At 33.8% G+C, this 19,213-nt stretch overlaps 1 protein-coding gene and 1 long non-coding RNA gene across 2 annotated transcripts; both read right to left on the minus strand.

Moving 5' to 3' along the window:
- Positions 1-399: 399 nt before the first annotated feature.
- Positions 400-4,724, minus strand: LOC123534227 (uncharacterized). The gene is made up of 3 exons (XR_008366531.1): positions 4,591-4,724; positions 1,640-3,015; positions 400-977 (listed from the first exon to the last, which is right to left on the minus strand). It is a non-coding gene; the product is annotated as an uncharacterized LOC123534227 (long non-coding RNA).
- Positions 4,725-8,530: 3,806 nt separating this feature from the next.
- LOC123534364 (uncharacterized) lies at positions 8,531-14,026 on the minus strand. Its single transcript, XM_045316586.2, has 4 exons — positions 13,915-14,026; positions 13,145-13,196; positions 11,165-11,313; positions 8,531-9,848 (listed from the first exon to the last, which is right to left on the minus strand). Exons 1-4 carry the CDS (start codon positions 13,958-13,960, stop codon positions 9,694-9,696), a joined length of 402 nt encoding a protein of 133 aa, XP_045172521.2. The 5' UTR covers positions 13,961-14,026; the 3' UTR covers positions 8,531-9,693.
- Positions 14,027-19,213: the final 5,187 nt, after the last annotated feature.

The following is a 19,213-nucleotide window of genomic DNA, read 5'->3' on the forward strand; positions in this document are numbered from 1 at the left end:
AATATTTCGATTTGCTAAAATTTTTCTTCCCTTCTTTGAAATTATGCCAATACATGTATTATAAAGACGATAATATCTCAAGTAATTAGGCAAAATTAACTGCCTATGGGGTACTTCAGTTGCAACTTCAAAATACTGGTAAATATAACACTCGAATTACATTTTATATATCTGACAAAACAACAGTTAAAATAGAAGAAAAATTAGAGTTTGATAATAGTTTAAATGAACATTTTGACAAACAAATATGCCGAGTTCCACATGTGACACAGACGTTAGCCAATATGTCTGTAAATTTCTTTGCGCTAAAAAGGTTTCCAACCGGAATGTTTTAAATTTAACACCGAAGGTTTATAAAACAAATTGAACTTTGCGTTAAAAAGCAATTCTCTTTTAGTGGAAATTATTGCTTTAAACATAAAAAATAATCAAATTTAATACAAAGCTTGTTGTCAAAAATACGTTTTAAAAACAGTACTGTTTGGAAAAAAATCAAAGCACATTATTCTATTTAACATTTGAGCCGCGCCTTGAGAAAACCAACATAGTGGCTTTGCGACCAGCATGGATCCAGACCAGCCTGTGCATCCGCGCAGTCTGGTCAGGATCCATGCTGTTCGCTTTCAAAGCCTATTGCAATTACAGAAACTGTTAGCGAACAGCATGGATCCTGATTAGACTGCGCGGTCTGGATCCATGCTGGTCGCAAAGCCATTATGTTGGTTTTCTCATGAAACGGCTCGTTTGTTAAGAGCAGAATAAACTTCTAATCACAGCCACACTTTCTTTAAAAAATGTTTGATACTTTAAACAGTGTGAAATTCAAATAGCGTGTTTGGTCGGATTGGTCTTCGAATAAGGTGGCAGATAAACATCATTGCTTGGACCTTGATCACGCAGACTGTACATTGGTGGTGGGTCGTCGTACAGAGGGCTTTTGTTAGCTACTCCTTCTCTAGGTGGCAATATCGTTACAACTGTAACGAATGATATAACATTACATTATATACACAATATTACAGATCAATATTATGTTATCACCATCAAACCATGCAATGTGTAGCTGTCACAGTTACTAACTGTATATATGTACAATTTGAAAGCACTGTTTTCTGAAATACTTCAAATCAAGACTATGTCAAAACATTACACATTTACAGTTATATTACACAATTATGTTCATGCATAAAATTACTTTCATTTCCCGCAAATAAATGACAATAGCAAACTAGCATAATCTTTAACTTTTGTATTATTCTTTATTATACTATTATTGAAATGCTTAAATTAAGTTCAGTCTTGACGTATGGTAACTGTTTCAATTATAGAAATATCATTATATTTCATTATCTCCATTAGTTTTCGAAACGTGTAATTATTCTAGTGCTATATATGGTGTCTTTATATTTTCTAGTCCTTTTAGATCATGTTGTGCATTTAAATCTTCAGCCTGAACCACTGTAAGTAGACACAACTGGTGCTGCACAGTTCATTACAGGAAATGACTTAACTAAGTACAACCAGAGTCTGTCGTCTTTTCTTGGTTGTGTTCTATGCTTTTTAAGGATTTTCTAATATTACATGAATAAATTTATGAATACCAGTCAGCCAGCAATGACCCAACAATGTATAACCTTACCATCATGTTTGCCCTGTGTAGGCTGTACCGATGCCTTGGACATCTTATTGCACTTTATAATCAGTGCAACGATACCAATGATGATGAGGGCAAGAACAACAGCGCCACCTATGCCAATGGCCGCATACTGACCCAATGTAAGTCCAGAACTGGAACTAGATAAAGTCAACAACTAGATATTTAGACCTAAAAGAAAATAAATCTACGTCCAGACAATTAAAGGAAATTAAGTGTAAAACTGAAAGGAATTCCGAGACGTTTGCGAGAAGGACATCGGTTCAAAAAGTATTTTACTAACGTGTTTAAGGTATCAGACCCGTAACAGAGTACCTCCTTTTTTAAGAGTTTTCAATTCGAACCATAAACCTACTTTGACTGCAATTTTCAGAGGGGTGAGGGGGCGTAGGTTCAAGCCCTACTGGGACCATTTTTTAACTTACTTTCCTTTTTTACTAGTATGTTTTTACTTCTTTCAAGACTTGTTATTGATTTATTGTACAAAATGGGAAAAATTTCATTTGATAAGTGATTTCTTGCTGTTCAATGTGAATTTACCTTTAACACAGACGGGGTAGAGTTAGACATCTTAAAAGAGTTACATGCGGTAAAAGTTCTCTATTTTGCCTTCTCTCTTTAGATTACATATTGTGGAAGAAATGTAGTAGGTTTTTACTTCTGCCCCAAGGTTATTTTTGAATTAAATGAGCAAAATTCAAAACAGACCCGCAAGATTCGACCTTAAGTTTTCAATGTTGGAGTTAGAATTCTGTCTCATTAAATCCGTGTACTTGAGGCTCCCTAGAAAATATTATATGGACAGTTTTATTCTGTGTTTTATAATTGTTTACCAATAGTTCGATGATTCTTTTATCAAATTTAATGGTAAAATGAATTCTCTGCAAACGTTTTTGGATAGTGGCCATCACTTTGTAATTTGTCTCTACTTGAGCTTGTGGAAATACCATAAATTATATAAAATTTATAATAAAAAAAAACAACAACAAAAAAAAACGGCACGGTAAAAGTTGTTTAAGAATTGCAATACAGTGCGAAACTCGACCAACTTTAAGAATACACTAAGCAAATTCCATTTGGTAAACATTACTATTATGAGTCCAATACCTTAAAAGAATATTTTAAATCAAAAATAGGAAATTAATACAACAAAACTGAAAATTTATAACATTCCGTAAAATTTATCAAAAAATGCAAAAAACGTTTTGAAAATCCACTTTCACTTTGTGAAACTTATTTCTTATTTCAATGTAATGAAATGCTTTTTGAATGGCATGCCGGTCTTAAGTGTATATATAGAGAAACAAATACTTGCCCTTTTTTGTCATCTTCGTCTTTGCTATCGTCGCAATGTACAAAACCTACGAGACAGAAATACAGATGTAAATCAATTTCTTTTGACATAATAGTTGAACAGACATTTTTTGTAAACTACACATTGGTCATAATTTTACCTGAAGCGGTGGTTCCAACAACTGCGACAATGGGAGATTCGTCGAAGGAAAGACGGATAATATGGCCGACTGACGACACTTTCGCTGTCATCGGTAAGTTTTCTAACGAGTTTAACCTCGCATTTTGTTTCGCTTTCTGGAAACAACTAGTATGACAAAAACATATATATGTTTTCTTACAGCCACAAGCACTCGTTCCGTGTAATTGTGTGCCTTTAAAGAAAACACTTCTGTAGAACTCGGTGAGTGACTACCGTTTTTGTTGAATTTCTTTATAATTGGTAGAATGTTGTACAAAACGACACCGGACTGCTTTTGCACCATACAGTAAGCATCAAATCACAAACATTCCGTGTTGATTAGGAATGATCACTGCGTGTATTTTAAATAACAATAGAAATTGATTACAAAGCAGGTAACAGTGGATATAATTATACCTCATTACGATGTAACCGATTCTGTAAATGTCCGTTTAGGGCTTTTATCTTACTGAATTGCACTTTTCTTGGGGGGGGGGGGGGGGGGGGGGGGGGGGGTATTAACCGTGAAGTGACGTTTCTTTTTCCCTGCTTATTGACTGTTTGACAGTTTGAAATTGACATATAACTTCATACAATAAACGAGGGTATTTAAAAGTATTTTAACGTATCAAAATAAGTATAGATATCTCAAGAATGTATTCTAAGTTCATGGGTTTTTTAACACCCCTCCCCCCCACTCTCCCCACAACCCCCACTTAGATTTTCTCTTGACCTTTCGTCTGCCCGTCCGTCAAGATGTCAGTTCGTCCGTAATCTTTCTCACTTTTTTATTTACTTACTTACTTACTTACTTACTTACTTACCTACCTATCTACCTACCAACATGTACCTACTTGCTTTTATTTCTAAAAGTATACGTTTTCTCCATTCTCCGTACATAATTGCTTATTCCCGACCTTATTTCTTACTCTCTATACATCTACTAATTATTCAGATTTATGTTATGTATAAATCGCTATTTCTTCCCTGTACATTCTCTAAAGTCATTCAAATCAATGAACATTTATCATATTTGTTATCTTGAAATGCATTTTGTGAAAGATGTATACATATTTTATGGCAAATTATCCTGCTCAGAATAAATGCTATGCTATATTTTTTTATTTTCAATGTCAGATATTCAATATGCAAATAGAAATATGATTATCGTTCTAACAATTAGTGACTCGACTGTTCTTCTAAAATGTAATATTTTCAAAAAAAATGTATTGTAGGTTATTGGCTCAAAATAATTAATACTTTTAAGAAATCAGCGAGCATTCTATTAAAACAGACATTAAAACTAGCGCTTTACCATATCTGAAGTTTGTATTATAAGCGAACAAATACGCAACGCAGTATGCAGATAGAAATATGATTATAGTTATAACAATTAGTGACTCGAGTGTTCTTCTAAAATGTAATATAAAGAGAAATATAAAGCTTCATCTAATATATTTACCAAATAGTGCTATAGATATCACGAGTAACACACAGTCCGCCATGTTTAAAATGCGTATATAGATTTGTACCACACACGAGTATTGATCACCACTTGTATTCAAGCGTAACCGTAACCCTTCAATTAGAAGTATGACACCAATCATACGAAGTTTAAAATGTATTTTGCGTCAAATAGTGTTTTAAATTTATTCTCAAGGGTCATTGGATTAGACATGAGAACAATGTATCAATGTAATTGTAATGTGTAGTACAGTTCGGGCTCGTATATAAAGCAGCACCGAAACTAATCTTATTGGGTTAGTGGACTTGCTGTGGCGTGTGCGTGTTCGTTTGTACTGCTAGCCGCTTTGTCGTAATTGGTCTGGTGTATTGTGGTGGCGATTTAGTTCGTATAAATTCTGTCTATTATATAATAATTTATAATGCGAACTTGTATCCTAGCGGATCTCACGTATGGGAAAGTCAACTGTTCTGAATTTAATTATATCTCTTAATGCAAACTATCTCTATATATTCAGTGTATCCTCGAGATCCAGTTCACTTTCAGAGAGAGAAAATATAGCTTCTCTGGTCCCAATCAGTTAAAAAGACTAAAATGTCAATACTGATTTGAGAGACATGAAAACAGATATTTGAGCATATATATGCAAATGTTGAACCAGTACGAATGTGTAGTACAATTCGGGCTCGTATATAAAGCAGCACCGAAACTAATCTTATTGGGTTAGTGGACTTGCTGTGGCGTGTGCGTGTTCGTTTGTACTGTTAGGCGCGTTGTCGTAATTGGTCTGGTGTATTGTGGTGGTGATTTAGTTCGTATAAATTCTGTCTACTATATATATATATAATGTCTTTGTACATCTCACCCTCTGTCTGTACAAAAAGTAAAAGAGTTCAAGCACCAATAGAAAGGAGATGAAATGTGCTAGGAAACATACTTCCTTTATGCTGCAGATATTAATGACACGATATCAGTCGATGCATGACAAGTGATGATAAATGAGAAATCTATAAAATAGTCAATTGTATTTTGCTAAAGAAATCGTAGTATTGCTATTTGCGCAAAAATTAAAAATCGCGACTGTTCCTGAAACCTGAGATTGTTTTCTCCATTATAGTCATCAGTGAAACATGGTCACTTGAGAAGTTAGCCGTTTTTAAGACGCAAATTGCAAAAACGTTTCTTATGCCTAAACATAATTCATTTGTTATTCTTATTCCCTGAAGAATGCATGTTGTCGAAACGTTGGAATATTAGTAAATAGTAAATTGACTGTGTGTTTGTTTTTATCCACTACATTAGACATAATTCATGTTAGTAATAAGCTTAGAAACATTAAATTCCTCCTATTTCATATAATAAAATGTTCAACTCATTCTATAGGAACTCCCGACTCTATAAGATAGGAAAGAACAGAGGTTCAGCGATAGTGCGCTGACCTCCTGATCCTAAGGTATAAATTCCCATGAGACTGGAACTGAACGAAGTCTCAGCAATGCCTTACAAAGGTCTGAGTACTAGTCAGATATTCAGGAACAAGTCGTCAACGTTGTGAATGTAAATTGTGCAAACATGATGTAAAATAAGTAATTGTAAAATTCAGCCCCAATACAAAGGCAACTAACAAAATTATGTGCACAATCATGTAACATTACAACATTTGTAATTTTCATTGTTTTTGTTTTGCATCTGTGAATGCTTAACCGTTTCAGCAAAAATGCATTCCCATACACCATTGATATCTAGTGTTGAACGTTTTTGTTAGAGAGAGAGAGAGAGAGAATAGATATAATTTAGGTTAAACCACATCGCAAAAATTATTTTTATCTCAATTCGACATTTTGTGTCATTACCTGAAATGAAATCCTCAACATGACACCGTTGCATTTAGCAGTTTAGGAAAAGATAGTCACCTTCCTGACCTAATTATATGAATAAAAACATATATAAAAAAATAAATCTGTTAATAACGTTAATAAAACATTGTGACATTCATTCCTAAAATAGCATCATCGTTTTATTTGATGAAAACAACATTGAATCTTACATAATACAAAGAACTGTCTTAAAGAAATCAGATATGTCAACGTCATGTTTCTCCGCCCGAAAAAAAAAGTGCACTCTGAAGTTGGCTTCGAAAGTACTTATAATATCCGTAAGACAGCTACTGCTCGACTCTGTCGCGGAAACAGAAATATTACCCTAAATGTTGAAGTGCCTAAGTTCAAAAAGGAACACAATTTTGCAAAATACATGTCAGAGTTATGAGACTTGATACTATCACCTAGTTTTTTAAACCCGTGAAGTTTCAAATCGATATCTGCATTTGCTGCTGTAGATAGTGACCTGCATGCAAAACTTTAACCAGGATTGTCTAAGTGCGAAAGGGGTATACTTTGCCCAGAGTACTTGTCATAGTTATAGTGCTTGATCCTGCAGGGTTGGTTATTGATCTAGAAAAAAGAAACAAACTTCAATCTAGGTGTGACGCCCGCGCCGACGCCAAGGTGAATAGAATATCTCGGACTATTCTTCGATTAGTCGAGCTGAAAATCGTGACAATGACAAATCTAATTTGCATATTTCTACAAGTTGTCTAAATGGCATTGCTTATTCACTTTCTTAAGACGTGTGGAACGATGATTAAAGATTAAACATCGCAATTTGTAAGATTCATTGAAAGTGTACTTGTACATTACTGTTGAAACATGTAGTGCACAAAAATGCAGTGTATGATACGTTTAGTTTGAATAAATATATATTGAAACCTAAGAATCGACGTAAAATATTGTATAAAAGGAAACATATTTTCTTTATTAGTGGTGGAATTCTTCATCTAACAGACGGAATAACCTTTAGTTGTACAAAGGCGATGTATACAAAAAGGGATATCGTGCAAATTTACTTGCAAGAAATTTTCATCACCATATACCTTATTTTTTTCAATTTGGGTTCAACCTCAGTGTCTTTATACTTTTGCCGAATATCAAACATATACTAATTTGGTCTTTCTATTAGGAGATTCCGATTTCATCATCTCTGTTTTTATTATAAGGATGATACGTTCTTCAGCCCGCCCGCTTAGCTCAGTAGGTAAGAGCGTTGGTCTACGGATCGCGGGGTCGCGAGTTCGATCCTCGGGCGGGGCGTATGTTCTCCGTGACTATTTGATTAACGACATTGTGTCTGAAATCATTAGTCCTCCACCTCTGATTCATGTGGAGAAGTTGGCAGTTACTTGCGGAGAACAGGTTTGTACTGGTACAGAATCCAGGAACACTGGTTAGGTTAACTGCCCGCCGTTATATGACTGAAATACTGTTGAAAAACGGCGTTAAACCCAAAACAAACAAACAAACAAACAAAGATACGTTCTTCATTTAATATTCAATAAGTAATAATCAGTATAACAGCTTACTTTCAGTACAAAGGATAATGGGACACATTGTTTACATTATAAAAGTACACAAATGTAGTTATAATCGATGTTGTTAATGTTTCCAGACCTTTGGTTGTATGGATTCCATTCCATTCCATTCTCCTGTGTAAGTGAGTTGCGTTTAATACGGTACTAGGGGAAAAGGAGTGATGTATTTTCAATGTCTCAAATGGACTGACGTAATCAAAAACGACTCTACTATTATTTAGATTGAAAATGTGATATTCTCAAAAATGTTCTTAGAGATTGGACTATTATTTACAACAGCAGTCTTAGTGAGGTATGGTATCCTTGAACATACTTTGATTCAGTCAAGTAATGATTTGTTGTCCTTGGAGATCATAGAGATAGTTCAATGCTACCGTATAATACAACACCGCTTTAAAAGCGTTGGAGAGCTTACACATTTCAATATGTCTAATGAAAATGCGCAGTCAAATAAAAAAATGAATCTCCACAGATGGCTCAAATCGAGTCTGCTGCCAGTTTGTTTAGTTAAGTTTATGCCTGCGAAATTTGTTCGTAGATCGTTCTGCGAATATACACGTTCGGGCACTTCATTTGTAAGTGATTCATCGGCATTTGTTCTTGGGATCGGGTGGGATGGGCAAGAGTAAGTTGGGATTAACGTCGAACGGCAACAAATATTTGTCATACAGCGTCTTTTAAGCTTTTGATAGCAGATGAAGGCCTCAGATGCCCCTCAATGCATTATTTCATAATTTCATATAATTAGGTATGTTGTAGACCAACGTCTAGAATTTCATGCAAAACTTTTAATAAATGAAAATACATAGCAACGTGGATCAATGATTAACAAGCATATTTATATACAAAACGGGTAAAATACTATCAAAAGGTTAACGTAACAAAACAGTATGAAACATAAGTTAACAAGCACGTGTATGTATCTATCAAGATATTATATTTCAACTTACTATAATTTTCTTTTCTTTTTTAAAATCGTGCCAATGTTGTAAAGATAGATTGAAATAGGCGCAAATCATCTCAATTATGAAACCTAACTACCCAATACAAATATCTATTGCAGTCCGTCATTGTCAAACTCAGAATACTGTTAAATATAACAGCTTAATTACACACTATATAACTGAAAACAACAACGGAAAAATTAAGAGTTTGATAACAGTTCAAACAAAAATTTTAACAAAAATTAAGCCGAGTTCCACATGCCACGCAGGCAATGGTCATTATATCTGTTTATTTCGTAGTATTAGTTACGTAGAGTTTAAGCTAGAATATGTTTAAAGAACATTTTTGTACTTGGTCATGAAATAATTTGAATGTTGTCTTTCAGCATACTCTCTTTCTTGACTCTTTGATTACTCGTTCATTTTGGTTAAATCAATAATAGTATTATTGATTTAACCAAAATGAACGGGTAATCAAATTTAACAGAGGTATTTTTCAAATCCTGCTACGAAATAGTATTTGCGGTCAGAAAAAAGAAAGCACATTATTTTGAAAGTAAGCACTTTTAGAACAAAACACTTCCAATCGTAGGAGGAGTTATCACAGTTCCTTTATAATATATCGAGGGGTGAATGCTAAAGAAGTCTAAGTGCTTCTTTAACTATATGTCATTAGACCTCTTTCGCATTCATCCTTTGATATGTATTATTAATAAAACAGTGTGCAATTCAAACAGCATGTTCGATCGGTTTGGACTTTGAATAAGGTGGTAGATAAACATCATTGCTTGGACCTTGATCACGCAGACTGTACATTGGTGGTGGGTCGTCGTATAGAGGCATCTTGTTTGCTACTCCTTCTCTAGGTGACAATGTCGTTACACCTGTAACATATGTAACAGTATTACATTATATATACTGGTACTGATGATAAACCCGAACAGATGATAAAGTCGACCCCCTTTGAAATATTCGATTGCAATCGGTTATTTATAAAATTGAACACACCATCTAATAGTATCCACTTACAACACCAACTGGTGTAAACAAAAACAAAATTGGTTAATATTCTGTATAAATAAATAACTTACATAAAGTTGTATAAAAAATATTTATCCAAAATTACTGGGGAAGAGGGTGTTTTTTGCGCATGCTCACTGTCGAAACATGAAGGCCTGACATTTGGTAACTTTTCATTACTAGATCAGGAATGACTGTTGCAGCTTTTTGGGGAAAGTTTCAATATAATAATACCAAGAAAATTTTGTAAATGACAAAGTGTTCGAATTTATCACCAGTCACCGTTCATATAGTCCCCTTTTTACATACCCCTTTCAGGGCCTCACTTCGTGTGAGTTTGTTTACTAAATATAAATTTGAATTATGTAAAGTTTTCATCAAAGGTTAAGCTTTATTTTGATACCGACCGTTGATTACAATTTGCAGAAATAAAAAAGTTACAGGTAAAAAACCTCATTTTCTGTTCGGGTTTATCATCAGTACCAGTAGGAAGTTACACAGAAAATAATGTCTCATATTAATTACAGATCTATATATATTACCTTACCTCCCTCAGACCTCGCAGTGTTTAACTATACCGTCTCGGTAACCTAGTGATAGATCGTCCGCTTCGAGTGCGGGAGGTCGTGGGTTCGATCTCCGGCCGCGTCATACCAAAGACGTAAAAACTGGTTCTAGCAGCTTCCTCACTTGGCGCTCAGCATTTAGGTGACACTGATAGGACTGGTCAGCCCGGTGTCAGAATAATGTGACTGGGTGGGGTATCATGCCACGTGTCTACGACGTGATATTCCAGTGAGGCAGCACTATAAGGTTGGGCATTGTGCTCACTGCTACAAGTAGACACCGTCGTTTATATGACTGAACAATTGTTGAAAAAGACGTTAAACCCGAACACACACACAATGTTTAACTGTCACAGTTACTTGTTGTACATTTGTACAATTTGAGTGCACTGTTTTCAAAAAATATATCAGACAGAGACATTGCTACAATATTAAACATTTAACGGACACAATAATATTCATACACAGAGGTAAACGTCATTCCTACAAATTAATGACAACATAATTTAAAATCTTGCTTGTGTATTTATCTTGCTTGTATATTATACACTTTAATATTATTGATAGATTGTAATTCATAATTATGTACATCAATAAACAATGTATAACCTTACCATCATGTTTGCCATGTGCAGGCTGTACCGATGTCTTGGACTTCTTATTGCACTTTATGATCAGTGCAATAATAGATATAATGATAAGGGCAAAAACCACAGCGCCAGCTGTGCAAATGGCCGCATACTGACCCGTTGTAAGTTCAGAACTGAAAAGAGAGAAATGCTAAAATGAATGGGAATTAATTCCAGAATAATAAGAACATAAGACCAGACATGCAAAGAAAATTAAGTTCACAACCGAAGGAAATTCAGAGACTTTTGCAATAATGTCATAAAAAAGCGCTGAAACGTTGATAAAAGATAAATATTCACATGTTGTTGTTGAATTTTACCATCGCAATAATGACATGGGATGGGAATGTACTTTTACAAAACTATGTTAAACGTATATCACCTTAAGCCTACTGATGTTTCATCACTGGCACATTATTGCAAATACATAAAAAAGAAGATTTGTAACAGTTCTTTGAAAATGGTATGTTTTTAAAAAAGTATGATCCCTTTATGTAGTCTTTTTCCGGAACTCAATGCATGTGTCAGTAAACTGGCAATCGTTTTGTAGATTAATATAAGTCAAACTTCGTTAAATCGAATTCGAATCATTCGTACACAACCCTTCTCTCGAATTCGTCGTAAGGCCCCTGAAAAATTCCTGTATAATGAATTTGTCGACTTTTTATGTAAAAGAAGTGTTTCTATAATTTGGTGTTCTTTGATTTTTGTTCAAAATATTGAGCCAAACGTTAATTAAAATTAGGAAATAGCAGAACAAAAAAGAAAATGAAAGTTTATTATGTATTGTTAAAGTTTTCAAAAATGAAACGAAATCATTTTGCAAGTCAGAACCACTAAAACATCGAATACTGTCCGGGATGCATTGTAAATTTTGTAAAACTAAGTACTCGTTTCTGATGGAAAACGTATACAATATAATTAATTTTGCAACCACGAACTTGCCATTAAATAAAAAAGAGGCTGTAAAACAGTTATATGAAACGTGATCGCATGAAGATACAGCTGATCAATTACGAGTAGATTTAATATGTCAAGATTATTCTGAGCAAGTAGCAATCACCTTCTGTATTTTAGTTTCGATAGTATGGCCTAGCTTCGGAGCTATAAACCTAAGTCTTGCGCACGCTTATTTTTCTTATATTGGTAAATGTTTATCCCAAGTTTATTAAACATCTGGCCTTGCATATACATGTTATAGACCACCCGCCCGCTTAGCTCAATAGGGAGAGAACAGGTTTGTACTGGTACAGAATCCAGGAACACTGATTAGGTTAACTGCCCGCCGTTACATGACTGAAATACTGTTGAAAAACGGCATTAACTCCAAAACAAACAAACAAACAAACATATTATAGACCAGACAATGTAAATGAAATAATAAGATTATAACTCAATAAATCGTTTCGTTGCAAAATGTCACTTGCCTCTACATTATTTTAAATCGTTTGTATACGTATTTCGAATAATTTATTTCGAACACATTATGAATTTTTCACTAAAGAAAAGAAAACATACTTTTGTTAGAACTTTTTATGTGCTTTTGACGTTAACCTAAAACACATCTAATCGTTGTCTTTATTTTTTGCCTGTCGCTCTACAATTAAACCCGTCGTTCTTCTCTATCAATAACTAACTTATTTATTCCTAAAATATCTCTTTCTAAAGAACAGTATTAAGGGCAATTCCTGCATAATTGTCCAATTCGCTGTTTTTGATTGTGGATACTTTTAACGCATTAGCATTTACAAGCATTCAAATCGCAAATGCACCTCTGTTTAACTTTAAAATGATATTACTTTTATAAATGACCGTTGGGTTGTTCGTGCTGTATCATCGGTCTATAATTCACTTGTCTGTCAAACGGAAACCACAGTTGGGAATTATTTGTCGTGATGAATAAAAAAGTTAGTGAATGGCATTCCGGTCAGTAACTTTATAATATGTAATGATAGAAATACACACCTTTCTTCGTGATGTTTGTCTCTTCTATGATGGCGATAACACTGAACAAACCCTGGATAATACAAAAAAATGTATAATTTTAATTTCAACTGAAAGAGCATTTCGACATCTATGAGCATACAATGAAATAGGTGACAATAAGTCCATTAAGCCGAACTTTGTATATTAACTTCGTTGTTTATATGCCGTTATTAGTATGTTTGTTAAATAAATTACATATGCCGCTTTAAGAAACTATTTTCTTACTCACTTACTAACTAACCTACCTACCTACCTACCTGCAACAAAGTTTCTTTCTATCTAAAGTTTAAAATGCGTAAAACGAATGAGAAGTTAACTGCAGTTAACTAACACATATGTTTTACTTTTTACATTTAATATTAAATTGCATTTTACCATATGTGTCGTTGACACTGATTAATATAAAAAGACAATGACTAGAAGCAATGCCTTATCAATGATATTCTGTTCGCTCCATCACGTTAATTATACCTTTAAACATATACCTATATATATATTTTGTGAAAATGTACGGATTGTTTTTCAAAAGTAAATACTTTTGCCTCAGCTGTGTCCAATACAACACTCGAGACAAGCTATTATTATGACAACCGTGTTTATGAGACGCGAAAATAAAATATAATATACAAACAACAAAAGCTTGTTAAACGTTTGATAATTGTTAAAAACTTACTAGTTTATTTCTGATAAATGTAATCACATGATAAAAGTAAATAAAAATAATGTAAAGTTTCATGTAAAATATTTACCAAATTGTGCCAGCAAATATATCACAGATAACATATAGTTTGCCATGTTTAAAATACGTTATAGATTTGCACTACATATTTATGAGTTCATTGATCTTAGACCAATAACGTTAAACCTCAACTACCAAAGTAGGTTATTTCATGCGGAATATGATACCAAAATATACTGCGTTTGAACAAAAGAACGTAATGCATAGATAGATCATATATTTTCATCGAAAGTAAAAAATAACAAAATATACACACAAACAAAAGAACAAAACTCGAGAATCCATATAATAATACAGGTAAGGGTTTGCTTATTGTAAAAAGTTACATTCTCTTGAAACTGAGAATGCTTTAATGATATAATAGGAACAATTTAATATGTCGAGTTTAGGAATTGATTGTATTACATTTTCAGTGAGTTATCGAAATATCAAAATGAAATGTATCTGATATTTTCACAGCGAAAAATACCAATTTTGAAATATATAAGCGATTTATTTTATATACAGATTACAGTTTCCTCTTTATTGTGTGCGAGATGTAGCCTACCTGTTGTGATATCACTTTGAGTGACAGCTTTTCAAGATTATACTTATTGTTTTGAGCAAATTTGTCATCTTTTTTGTTTGGTTTTTGTTTTTCGCCATGGTATAACATCTTATAATGATTAATCGGAGTTTGAAGCTATATCAGAGAGAAGTGATACAATTTACATGAAGTTTAGAGTTATGCTACATCATAATAATATATTGTCGCAATTTGAAATACTACGTCATACCTGAAATGAAGTTACCACGTGGACAATATTGCAGTCAGCAATACATGTATACATGAAACAAGTACGAAAGTTTCTGCAATATGCAGCAAAAGGAAACTCCGGTGATATAACGATGCTAGTGTCTTTGATGTAGACCCTAAGCAAACAGACAGTATGACTGGGTTTCATGAATGTTGGACAAAAAGAAGTGAAACTCATATTTAGAAAGGACAAACCAATGTGGCTACTTAGATTACCAACTGGCATAATTTAAGCTTGAACTATTATGCCATACAAAAGTAAAATTAAGGCCGTAAATAAGAATAATAAGTGTTTATAAAATACACATGAGATGACTATAAGTAACTCTAAAACGACTTTTAAAGGAATAGTACGTAAATAACTAAGGACATAAATATCTTCTCCAAATAACTGCATAAATACATGAATGATCTTTATTACTTAAAGAAATTGACACTTAAAACAGAACGGCTCGGACAATTCACACCTTCAAGCATGTCTGGATTTTGTCATTTGTATCATAGAATTGTAATGGTTATCAGTACTAAGCCTAGTTATGCATGTGCGAAATCGGTTCCATTTGGATGATTTTTACTTAGTTTATAAGGAAATATTTTGTCCGCGCTATTTCTCGGCTCTTATATGCCAGACTTTTATCAAACCTTGTTATTATTATCATCAGTATCAAGTGCAATTGTGCATATGCGAAGCACGTTCCACTTGAATGACTTTTCACAAAGTTATGGACCTTTGTTTGTTTCAAATATGAATAGTTACATTGGTAAAAACCTCAATAATTTTCTAATACATTTTATAGCGCTGCAAAAATATCACTAGTTGATGACCCTTAGTGATTACATAGTCCCTTGACCATGACCTTGACCTTGACCTACTGACCTGCTTTCTTCTTTTTTAAGATATTGCCATGAAATTTGCACCACTTAAACAGTTTTGAACACACAGCTCCAAACTGACCTTTCAGTGACCTTGATTTTGACCTACTGACCTACTTTTTTCTTTTAAAGATACAGCAATGAAATTTGGAGATTTCATACAGTTTTGCATAACATTTCTGTGCATCTTTGTACATTTTCTTCCTGTATAATATACAAATGCAATGTATCTCAGTTGATTAAATGTATTTGATTGGTACAGATGTAACTATATCGTATGTTAAGTTTCACTGAAAAATATTCAGTCGGTTGAGTTTAAAATCTTTTTTCAAAGTCTGAATTTTCAAACGTGACCTGATACATCAGCCGTTGCCACGGTAACGCACACCGCTACGTTTCTAAGACTGATCTTTGAAGGCAGTTCTTATTTTACTTAATTGTTTTAACATAGTAAAAACGTTTTGTATAAAGAGTAAATTAAAGTGTGGCAGATATTTCGAAAGATTCTCCATATAGTAGAAACAAAGTGTGATCTAAAGCTTAATAATTCTATTAATATGCATAATGCTGCATTCATTCAATAAATTGTTTAAACATATTGCCATGGCCTACTATATGCCAATGCCTATTTGTAACTACATACTTGACTGTATTGCTCAATTCTTTTCATACACATCATGTATAATTACCATAATGACGCGTCTTTATGCACATTTTCATATAAATCAATCCTAAGTGACAAACCCTGTAAATCAAGTGTCTACTACCAATGACATTTTAGGAGAAAAATGCAGACACTTAGCGTTGTAGAATTCGACTCTGCCTCCAAGAATGATGACCAACAAAATTTAAAGATCTAGGTGCAGCCAAATATTCGTATTAGTTCTTACAGCCACGTGCACATTTGAATGCCTTAAGAATTAACTTTCAATTATTAAAACAATAGTTTAAATACACATTAAATAAGAGTTCCCTATATATTTTAGTTAGAGTGCCATGATACCCATACAGTGTGCCTGAACAAGAAGTTGTTTTGTCGTTTGTTTTTGACAAGAAGATTTTTAACGTGTCTACTATAAACATACTATAACCATACAGGAAATAGTACATAAATTCTTAGTGGACATGACTTTGACAATCTGGAATAATTTGAACAAACTTGGTTTAAGGTTACCGAAGGCATTCTTGTCATGTTTAATGTAGCAGGTAGATCATTACCTAAGATTTTAAATTACTTGACTAATTGACCTAGTTTTTACCCAAATGACCCAGTTACAAATTTATCATTGATTTAAAACAGACTCGCATTCTGAGTAATTCTCAGTAATTTCACTTTTAACTCTGACACAGATTTAAAAATTAAAAATTGTAACAAAGATCCATGATGACCGAATAGAAACTACAGTATCTAGAGCGTTTAACAAGGTATTTCGATGTACCTAGTGACGGACACAGCGCGATCACAATAGCTCGCCTTATGTACATTGTGCTCAGTTTGGCGATTGTGTTCATGTATGCATGGACTACTTACATTCCTTAGAAATATATCATTTATACTAAAACGTGGAGCAAATAAATTGATGCTTTGACAAAGAGTAATTTTGAAGGCAAAATCGTACACTGGTTTTGGCTGCAGTTTGGGGTTTCTTCCCAGACCTTACAGGGAATAGGTTATAGGGAAAAGATGTTTCCTTTTGTGCAGAAAGCACGAAACTGTGTATATAACTGTTCTGAATTATGCTGAAACCAAAAATAGGAAGAAACATGCGGTTCGTTGACTTTAATTAGCCTAAAATGAGTCCCAAAAGGGGACCTTTGTTTTATTCAGTACCGATAGTTAGATTTTCCTGTGAATATATTAGGCAAAACTATTTGCATTAGAAAGAGAGGCTCCCTAACCCTTATCGTGCTGTACACGATTGATTCTGCCTTTGCAACCAGTGTAGATCATGATCAAGGTCTGCACTGTTCGCCATTCAGTCAGTATCTTTTTGGTACGCACTCCTTTTAACAGTTAATGGTACAGTCCAAACTGAAAGATGAACAAGTTCATTATAGAAATTTAGCAGGGTAAGGGTTAAGGGATCATTTTGTGTATTTCTGGTATTGCAACATCTTATTCAAATCCCTGTAAAACATATCATATAAAACATATTAAATTTGTTTTTCAAAACAATTAATGACTTTAAAGTATACCATCATCCTAATGCCTTCTTTATAACAAATGGGATGTGTACAAAATGTATTATTGTTTTTATTATGTATACCGAAATTGATAATACCAATTTATTGAAGCTTGATTCAGATTTCAGTTTAAGAATTAGTCTTAATGCCGCTTCCTTCAAAAGAGAACTGGTATCGTATGAGAGTTTGACCCTTTAACGGTTTGAACCAACGACAATCGTATTGAACTTGCAACACCTTCATCACTAGACTGCTTCTCCTATTGAACCCCTCCACAGAGCCCGAGTTATATGTTCATCATTATACACGTTTCTAATGTGCAGAGGTTTAATGCAGACCCCAAGAACGAGAATAGTTACATACTGCAGATGAATATATAGCACAGCCATAAAAAGAAAACATTCAAGGTGAACTTGGATGTAAATCACTGAAAGTCAAGATCAATCGATTTATATTTAACAATCAAACTTTTGGGACAAATAAAGAAACAGTGTATATTTTATCTTGTGTTCCAAATCAGCCTAGTATATCATGTCTCTGACACTGGCACCAGAACAGAAAGAAAATACCTCTGTACATGTTATACCTTACCCCTAGGTATTCTATAAGAACCATGGTCATGAAGGGGGAAATAAACTAACCCGTTTCAATTGTACATGTCTCAACTTAAACGCGCAGTTCGGTGAAAGGGTACCTAGTATTTTGAACAAGAGATAATTTATCTTCCATCGTGTAGTAATAACCCTTCCCAATATTTAGCTAAACAGTTATAATTTTGCTTGTATTTCACTCTCCAGCACAAAGGTCTTCGCAATGACACACAATGAGTACATAGCAAATTTACCTTTATGCATTATATCTGCCAGTGTAATATATTCTTGTTGTTACATTGATGGGTTTTCTGCAACCAACTGTTAGCATCTTTATGAAGTTTATAACATAACTGAGACCGAGTGCCAGTTCTCGTGTCCATTCCTTGTCGATAGGATTATCAATGTCAGTGTTGGCTATATTAAATACATGTCTCCAAATACAACCTGCTTGATTTAATGCTCTATGCAAGGCAAGTCTGCACCTCTTAGGGAATTACTTTCACTGTGTCTTTTTCCTTATGAAAATATATTTTCTAGCTTCTTTTACTAACTCATGTATCGATATGTTGTTGCATCTATCGTTCCAATTGTCATGTGCACTTGACAAACTTTAAACGCGGCATTATCATAAGTAAAGATTACTTATGCCTACAAAACAGTTGAGACAGTATCACAACCAGATAATACATAAAGAACATTAACTAAGTGCTGTATGTGGTGAATGTGTGCTGTAGATGTGGCTTTTCCTGTTGGACTTTTGTCCTTGTTTTTTATGTCAAGAAAAGACTTAGTCTGTGTTTACTCGAGTTATGTGGAATAACCAAATGCAGCTGCAACTAACAACCAGCCAAATGATGTACTGT

The sequence above is a fragment of the Mercenaria mercenaria genome, chromosome 12 (assembly GCF_021730395.1).
Source record: "Mercenaria mercenaria strain notata chromosome 12, MADL_Memer_1, whole genome shotgun sequence".
Classification (NCBI taxonomy): Eukaryota; Metazoa; Mollusca; class Bivalvia; order Venerida; family Veneridae; genus Mercenaria; species Mercenaria mercenaria.

Coding starts and splice junctions, on each gene's coding strand:
- LOC123534364 (XM_045316586.2), bottom strand. CDS start 13,960: ATGGCAAACTATATGTTATCTGTGATATATTTGCTGGCACAATTTG. Junction 13,197..13,914: donor ATATTTGCTGGCACAATTTG/GTAAATATTTTA, acceptor TGTATTATCCAG/GGTTTGTTCAGTGTTATCGC. Junction 9,849..11,164: donor TGCACATGGCAAACATGATG/GTAAGGTTATAC, acceptor CATATGTTACAG/GTGTAACGACATTGTCACCT.